Source organism: Meleagris gallopavo, chromosome 29, assembly GCF_000146605.3.
Source record: "Meleagris gallopavo isolate NT-WF06-2002-E0010 breed Aviagen turkey brand Nicholas breeding stock chromosome 29, Turkey_5.1, whole genome shotgun sequence".
Taxonomy (NCBI): Eukaryota; Metazoa; Chordata; class Aves; order Galliformes; family Phasianidae; genus Meleagris; species Meleagris gallopavo.
The window spans coordinates 2,715,545-2,723,394 of NC_015039.2; the positions used below are offsets into that span (position 1 = coordinate 2,715,545).

Below are 7,850 nucleotides of genomic sequence, written 5' to 3' on the forward strand. Positions count from 1 at the left end.
CAACAGGAACACCCTCAGAAATGTCAGAATGGTGCTCTGCTCCAAGGCTAACCACCCCAATCCCACTCTCCATCCTTTCAACTAATACTGCCTTGCTAATTCCTAACAATTTCCTGCTTGCTGCTGTCCATCCCAAATGGATGGACCTCCTTAGGTGGCAAGTCTGGGGGGTAGACGCTGCTCCCAGCATTGGGATTTGCACAGGGGGCTGCAGAACACACTTCATTTGCCCCCAACTCAATGCTGGTGGTGGCGAAAATAAAACTTGGAGCTCTTGTTTTTAGCAAAGTTATTCCTATTATTCCTACCGTATGGGAGAAAAGCACAACGGGTCTCCCTAAGGTGACACTCACACCTGACAGCAAAAGAGATGGGAATTAATAAAGGTTTTGCCAGGGAAGCAGGTGCTGTGTGGAAATAAGGTTCAGCCCAATGCCATTTGTATTCTGCCCACAGTTCTTGGTTTCGCGATACACTCGTGTTTAATTACCATTAATGCAAACATAATTTAAAAGGTTATTTCCCTGCTCCGCAGGTCAATGGACCTAATGGAGCAGATCTAAGCGGGTTTGAGTTGCTCTGATTGGTGCTCAGTTTCCTGTTTGCCTCATGGAAGTGGGTTTGGTCCCACACTGGGAATGTATATAAAGGCTCTGAAGGGTCTCTTCTGGGCACCAGAATTGGCTGAAAGCTTCTGGGCATCCTCGGGGGAGCAGGAAGGTAAGCAGCTCTCTATTGGACTCTCTTTTTACTTTTTATTTGTATTCTTTTTCCTTATATGAGTGTGAGAGTTGCTTGAAGGCAGCAGAGCAAGGTGAGCTGTGGGGCTGAGTTGTTCCCCAAGCAGTGCAGGAGCAGCAGCTTTCCTGGTAGGGTCTGCAGGAAGGAGCTATGCAGCAGTGAAGACCATGATTTCAAAGGAGGGTTTGGTATGCAGCACATCTTAGGCTGGGATCTGCCTTTTTAAATGTATCTAACACAGGGAAACGAGGAAAAATGGTTCTCAGTGGCTTTTTGCATCCTCCTGGCTATGGATAAAACAAGGAGAATGTTTCTTCCAAAGCAGACAGTGTTGGACAAGGGGTTTAAGACCTTCACATAGCTGAGATCCATCAGGAGATGATTTCCACTTGTCTGAAGGAGTCCCAGGGTAAGGTAAAGCAGTGCAAAATCCACACCAGACGGGTGGAGCAGAGCTTGAGTTGAGCATCACGGAGACAAAGGGGTCTTGTGTGAACTCAGGAATGTTTGTTCCGACCATCTCTGAAAATGCAGACTGCTTTTCCTCCCTATTTTGGCAAAATCTGCAGAGAATGAGCATGACCCCTCCTTAAGATTAAGGCTACAATGCATTTCTTCTCCTACTTTTGTAGATAATTACCTTCAGCAGCACAATATTCTCTTACAACATAACTATTTTCAGATTCACTGTCATACCTACAGCAATATATAAAATGAAGGGCAAATAAGAGGGGAAACCCATTCTTAAATCACAGCCATTTTTCTGTTCTCATATAAAATATTCCCCAGCTTTTTTTGTATCATGAAACCCACTTCTGTCAATGCATTCTGTAACTTTTGGCTTTAGCTGTAAATATTTTAGGGGGGTTGTGAGTGCTCAGAACAGCACGCTTTGCTTTTTGAGGTATTCCTCTGAATTTGATGTCCCTGAGATAGCAGAACACATCTGATATTTCTCTCATTCAATCGGAAAGGCTGAAAACATTTGTGCAACGATGCCACAGTTTCCCAGGAATAAAAAGTGCCTCAATTATGAACAACATCAAAACTTTCTTTCTCCAAACGATTAATTGAGCTGTTGTAAGAGTGTGAGCAAAGTTGCACTGATGTAGGAGTGCAGTTTGGAAGGATGGGATGCTGAAGTCCTGATCTACACCTCTACTTCTTGTTATTATTCGATTCTGGTGAGCAGTAGCTCTGCAGGGCAATGCAGATACCAGAAACATCTATAACAAAAAGTGAGGTGACAGACAATAAACCACATCCATGAGCCATGATCAAAACCATTTTTGTACAGAGTTTGTGGAGGTGGAATAGTAATTAAGAGCTCAGATGTCTGAGGGCTGTTGAGCCGAACTCTGGACTAAGAACAGCCTGAAACCAATAAACCATGGAATTAAATCCTATCACTGTCCTGGGATGCTTCTCCCAGCTGATACCCAGTGGCTCTGGATGTATTCCCTATCTATAAGGCGTTATCCACACCAACAGAAAGCTCATCAGTGATTAGATTGGGCTCCTAAATCCTGCAGATCTGTACGGAGGGAAAGGCAGGGTGCCACGTTTCTCCTCTTTGCCACTGGGGCTGCTTGATCCTATGTACATTCCCATTCACATACTGAAGGTTGAACTGATCCTTGAAGAGGATCCCTCGGGGTCAGCTTGCAAACACAGAGCAGGACAATGTCCTTGCCTTCAGGAAGGTGCAAACCATGGTGAATTTGGTGGTTACAATAAAAGTATGGGGAACAAACATCAAAAGGCAGCACGGTGGTGGAAGAGCATTGGGATTGAAAAAGTAATTTAACTGGGAATGGTAAAGGAGGGCTGTGTATGGTGGAGGAGGCTGTTGTAAGCACAAGGGCTGAAGAGCCATGTTAACAAGCACAGACTTGTGCCCAATCGTGGCACATCCCTCTGGGCTCACTGTCTTGTCCCTTCTGTCCCAAAGGCCAAATATCCAGATCGCCCTCTGCTTCTGAACAGAGAAATCAGCCACGAAAATGATGTCTCTGAGAGTTCTCTCACTGCTTTTTGCTTCTCTGAGCTTTGTTTTGATGGAAGAGAACGTTTCAGGGTAAGTGTTCTGCAAAGCACACGATGTATTTTGAGCCTTTTCCAACTTCCCGCTGGAAGCGAATGGATTCTTTCCATTGGCATCTTGGTGAAAAGGTGAGAACACGAGTCCTGAGGTGGCTCTTGGATATAAAGAGATGAACAAATGATAAGAGAGATCTCAAACTAAAGCCTTTATGCCAAAGCCAAGAACTCCCAAGTTTTCCCTAGAAACTTTATTGCTCCAGGTTAGGAGTAGCAAGCTGGAAGTCAACCAGGGAGAGAAGATTGGCTGGAAACTAGAACAAGATGTAATCATCTCACAAGAAGTAGGCTAGGGGGCATTTCTTTTTTTTTTAAGCTTCTGAAAATGTGACCAGTTGCATAAAGTGGGGACATAATAAAGACTTTCCCTCTCTTTGTTCGATTTCTGAAACAGAACCTCCAGCTGCTACCCAAGAAGGTCCAAAAGAATCCCTATTAGAGAAGTAGGAGCTGATGTAATTCCAGCTAATAGTACCAAAGAAAGATCAGCCCAGACATCCTTGGCTAATTTAAGTAGTCCCCAACCACGTCTGCATTGCCAGACTGGTCTGAAGGTCTCAAATCGTCACCTGCCATCCCCCCCCCCAGGCTCTTTGAGGATGTAGGGAGTGGTTTCCTTGGTGTGTAGCTCACTGGAAAAGGTGCCTGAGCATCCATTAGGGCTGAGTCAGAGTTCGGATCCATCAGAATACGGCAGGAAAATGGATGTGGCTCTGAGGGATGTGAGTCAGTGGGCAATATTGGTGATGGGATGGTGGTTGGGCTGGATGATCTTGGAGATGTTCTCCAACCTTAATGATGCCACGATTCAATGATGCTATGAAGAGTCACGCTGGCTCCAAATATCCCAACTTCACCCCATAAGCTATCAGATATGAGCTGCAAATGGATCAGCAGGCAGTAATGGTTACCAGGATGAGGAGCACGGCGGCTCCTTGTCCGGTCAGCAATTTGCTTTGCAGAGCTGGGCGGCACTCACTCTTCTCCTCTACTCCACTTTACTCTTCCTACAGCCTCAGCATAAGGACTCCCGGCTCCAGACCAATGCACAGACGCTACTCGGAGGCCACGCTGGCGAGTGATTACAGCCGCACGATGGACAACATGCTGAAAAAGAACTTCGTGGAGTGGCTGCTGGCCCGGAGAGAGAAGAAAAGCGAGTGAGTGTGCAGACTTCCAGCGCTCCAAACTCACAGCTGTCGTCAGCCAAGTGATGGCTGCGTTACGATGCACAGCTGAGGATATTTTTCTTGGACTGCAGCAGTGATTCCCGGGGGGGCAGAGGGGTTGTTTTTCTTTTTTCTTCTTTTTCTCCTCTAAATCCTAGAGGTTTTTCTGCTCTATCGGCACACGGCACAGCCTCCTCCGTGCTCCAGTCCGCCTTCTCCCATTGCTGCGGTTGGATGGAGTGGGGAGGGAGATGGGTTTGTGGAAAAGAAGCATTCCAGCACCCTCTTGCGGTGCCTCGGGCTGAGATTTCTGCCCATTTTTGCCTTCCCAGCAACGTCATTGAGCCGAGCAAGAGAGAAGCCGAGCCCCAGCTATCCGCGGTGAGCGACCAAAGCTTGGACCTGCGCAGCCACGAAGCCAAGGACTTCCTTGCCTGGCTCCTAAAAGCCAAGGAGAATCAGAGGTGAGAGCGGAGAACTGAAAACAGAATCCGGTCCCAAGAGGGGGGTGAAGTCCCCAAGTTCTCGACCTTTGGAGGGATGCTATAGGGCAGGAATAGGTGATAAGCATCAGCAAGCAAGAGGATTTCTGTTTCAAAAAGGAATACCATGCTTTGCAATTGTCTCATGAGCGAGGGAGACAAGAAAGATTAAAAAAAAAAAAAAGCTTCCATCCCTCTAAAATTTCTTACAAAATTCACATTGGAGAAAAGCAGAAGATTGAGGAGGGTGTTCAGGCTTTGGTTGTTTGGTTGCTTTGGGGTTTCTTTGGTTGGTTGCTTTCTTGGGTAATATCAGAACAGCCTCAACAAACCCAGTGCTCTGCTGAAGTCTGAGCACTGTTTTTGACAGAGCTGAGACACAGCTGTTCCTACAGCATCCTTCACATCACAGCTTAAAACCAACCGCTTTGAGTTAACCAAACCATTCCAGCCTGGTTTATTCAAAGCCCTATCGAAATAAAACTCACCAGTGACAACTGAAGTGAAACTGATGTGAGAAGCAAGGAAGCAAAATGTTTATTTCCTTGTATCACTGCTACGTAGGACACTGCTCCCTAGGATTTTCTTGCTAGGAAAAGCACAAGATTTAAACGTGAAACAAAGCAGGAGAGATAACTGAGTGACCCAGGAGGAATTCCCCTCTTTGTTTCTGATCTGTGTCCTTTACCACAGACACAGTTTTTCTCTGGTGTGTCTGCACTGCTCGTAGTGGTGAAGTTGCCACAAGTTAGTTTTCTTGGGATGGCAACTGGGGAGTGCATGGAGCTCTCTGGCTGCTGCTGGTGCCTTCATTCCCAGCCACCTGAGTATGTCTGTGCATCACGGAGCTGCATGGCTTCCTGCTGGCTCAGCATAACCCCGGCCCACCAAGACCCTCTTTTACCACTCCCAGTCTGAGCTGATGACACAAATGTTCCAAAATCAAATCAGGTATTTGGATCCAACCAAATATCTGTTCTTGGGCACTTTCTATATTAAAATATATGTATAATAGCCAGCAAATAAATGAGGGAAATATTTCTTTCACATGAAGTGTGTGTACGTATATATATGTATCTAACATAGCAGGTTGCTGCTGATTAGCCCTAAAATGGTAGCGTGAAGGAAAAGAGGGACACAGCCCACAAATTTCAGGCACAACTGTGGTGCCTCCTGCTAAAAGAATGCCATCTCAAGCTACAGGGACTCGTGAGCCCATCACCCAGAACAACAACCTGGGGGCACCTGTTGTCTTTTGCAGCCTTTGCATGAAAACTGCTTTAGAAACAAGGATGCAGGGGACAACCTGGGGTGGGGGAAGCAAATGCTGCTATGGTTCACAGAGGTGTTTAACGCCAAGCACACAGAAAATTGGACACTGGGAGTTGCTAGTCGTACAGAAATGTGGAATCAAAGAAATGAGGGCTTTGAGGGATCTCAAAAGGTCATTCAGTCTGACCTCTGCTACAAGGCAGGATCAGCTTGCCTGAAAATGTTCCTGACAGATATTTGTCTAACCTGTTCTGGTGGTGGGGTGGCAAAAAAGAAAACCTTTGATACTGGAGATTCATCAACTTGAGTAGCAGCATTTAAAATAATAATAATAAATTTCAGTGTCACCCTTAATCTCTTTAATTGCAACTAAAAAGCACAACTCGTGGGGGAAAGTCCTTCCTGGGAACAGAGCCTTTCCTTTGTCATCCTGGAGCACAGATGCTGCTTCACCCACATTCTGCCTTTGTTTTGGTGCCTGCTGGGGCTGAGGGAGGACGTGGGGAAAAAAAGGGGTAGGGGGCTGTTCCTTCTCATCCCCTGAGCCTGATGGACACGTTGAGTGCTCAGCATCCCAAACTTCCCAAGATGAAAGCGGTGTTCCGTGGCAGCATCTCACCACGTCAAAAATAGGTTCGAGCTTCTTGGTGGGTTTTTTGTTTTGTTTTGTTTTCCTTTTTCTGCACTTCAGGGAACACCCCCAGCCATCAAGATGTCCCTTTTTCTGTCTTCTTCACTGGCATTTCTATTTCACAGAACAGAAAAACAGTTGCTGACAGCACAGTGATCTTTCAAACTGTTTCCCCCTGTTTGTGGCACTATTGCAATGCCCAGGAGGCAGCAGAAGGATTTCTGCTAAGGAGCAAATGATCAACCTGGCCAACAATCTAAGTGGCACCTGGGAGGAAAGATGATGGAGAAAACCTAAAGGACCTGAATCCATGTGGCACTGACCATTACTTTTTCGAGGCTGGGAGGCAGAGATTTGTACATGGCTATTTCAGAATAAGGAGGGAGAAAGGGCTCTTTTAAAGGACTTTTTATTTTAAGGATGAAGTGAAAAAAATTGGTTAAGGATAACAGAGTACTGAGAATCAAAAGAAGGAAATGTTGCCAGGATTCAGGGTTGACAAGCTGGCAATCAACGCATTAAATCAAAGGAAAATAAAATATCTGTGATGTGATTGGGAGAAGATTGTTGTATACTGCATTCAGATTGTTTCCTCTCCTGATGGCATGTCACGTTTCTTGCAGTTCTGCTTCTCTGGAAGGTTCAGAAGATTTGAAGGATGTTGTGAACCAGGAGTTTCTGACATGGTTAATGTCAAGTGACCTCTGCAGACCATGGTGAGCAGCTGTTCTACCTAACTCTGTAGTAAAAAACATCCCTTCCACTGTGGCACCATACAAAGCCCCTGGCCCAGGGGTTCTTGCTGCAGTGCTCCATTTTCTGATGACCACTGAGTGCTCACACAATGTGGCTTGACTGGATTCCGTTGGAGAGTTGAGAGCTTTGGTCAGAGTTCGGCTCTGCAAAAGAATTCTTCAATGATGAACTGGGGGATGGACAAACATCAAATAATGACCATCTAGAGAAGGGTTAATAAATCCTTTGCCATGCTTTTCTGAGAAGAGGGGATGTTCATCTTAGAAATGATGTTTCTTTTCTATTCGGTATACAAAAGCAGAGAGAAAAACAAGAAATCAGGGTGCAAAAGGTTGAGGTCCCAGAGGGGCTCAAGGGAACGGAGAGCACATTTGATGGGTTCTAGGGGAACGAAGGCTGAGAGGAGAAAGTCAGTATCTATTGAAATTTAAAAAAAGAGATAGAGAGAAAAGCTCCTTATACTGATGGCAAACATTGGACAAGGATGAAAGAATCTCCTCACCCAAGGAGGCTGTGGATGCCCCATCCCTGCAGGCATTCAAGGCCAGGCTGGATGTGGCTCTGGGCAGCCCGGTCTGCTGGCTGGCGACTCTGCACACAGCAGGGGGTTGAAACCAAATGATCATTGTGGTCCTTTTCAACCCATTCTATGATTCTATGAAAGAAGGACAGGCTGGCCATGAGTGGAGGAGGTGAAGG

General features: G+C 46.0%; 1 protein-coding gene across 1 annotated transcript; it reads left to right on the forward strand.

The window, feature by feature from the left end:
* Positions 1–667: 667 nt before the first annotated feature.
* GIP (gastric inhibitory polypeptide) lies at positions 668–7,134 on the forward strand. Its single transcript, XM_010724566.2, has 5 exons — positions 668–720; positions 2,693–2,818; positions 3,855–4,001; positions 4,343–4,474; positions 7,019–7,134. Exons 2-5 carry the CDS (start codon positions 2,745–2,747, stop codon positions 7,113–7,115), a joined length of 450 nt encoding a protein of 149 aa, XP_010722868.1. The 5' UTR covers positions 668–720; positions 2,693–2,744; the 3' UTR covers positions 7,116–7,134.
* Positions 7,135–7,850: the final 716 nt, after the last annotated feature.

What these genes read in the sequence shown, in the direction of transcription:
- GIP (XM_010724566.2), top strand. Translation starts at nt 2,745, where the DNA reads ATGATGTCTCTGAGAGTTCTCTCACTGCTTTTTGCTTCTCTGAGCTTT. An exon ending in ATGGAAGAGAACGTTTCAGG is followed by an intron (nt 2,819 to 3,854) that starts GTAAGTGTTCTG and finishes CTCTTCCTACAG; the next exon opens with CCTCAGCATAAGGACTCCCG. An exon ending in CGGAGAGAGAAGAAAAGCGA is followed by an intron (nt 4,002 to 4,342) that starts GTGAGTGTGCAG and finishes TTGCCTTCCCAG; the next exon opens with CAACGTCATTGAGCCGAGCA.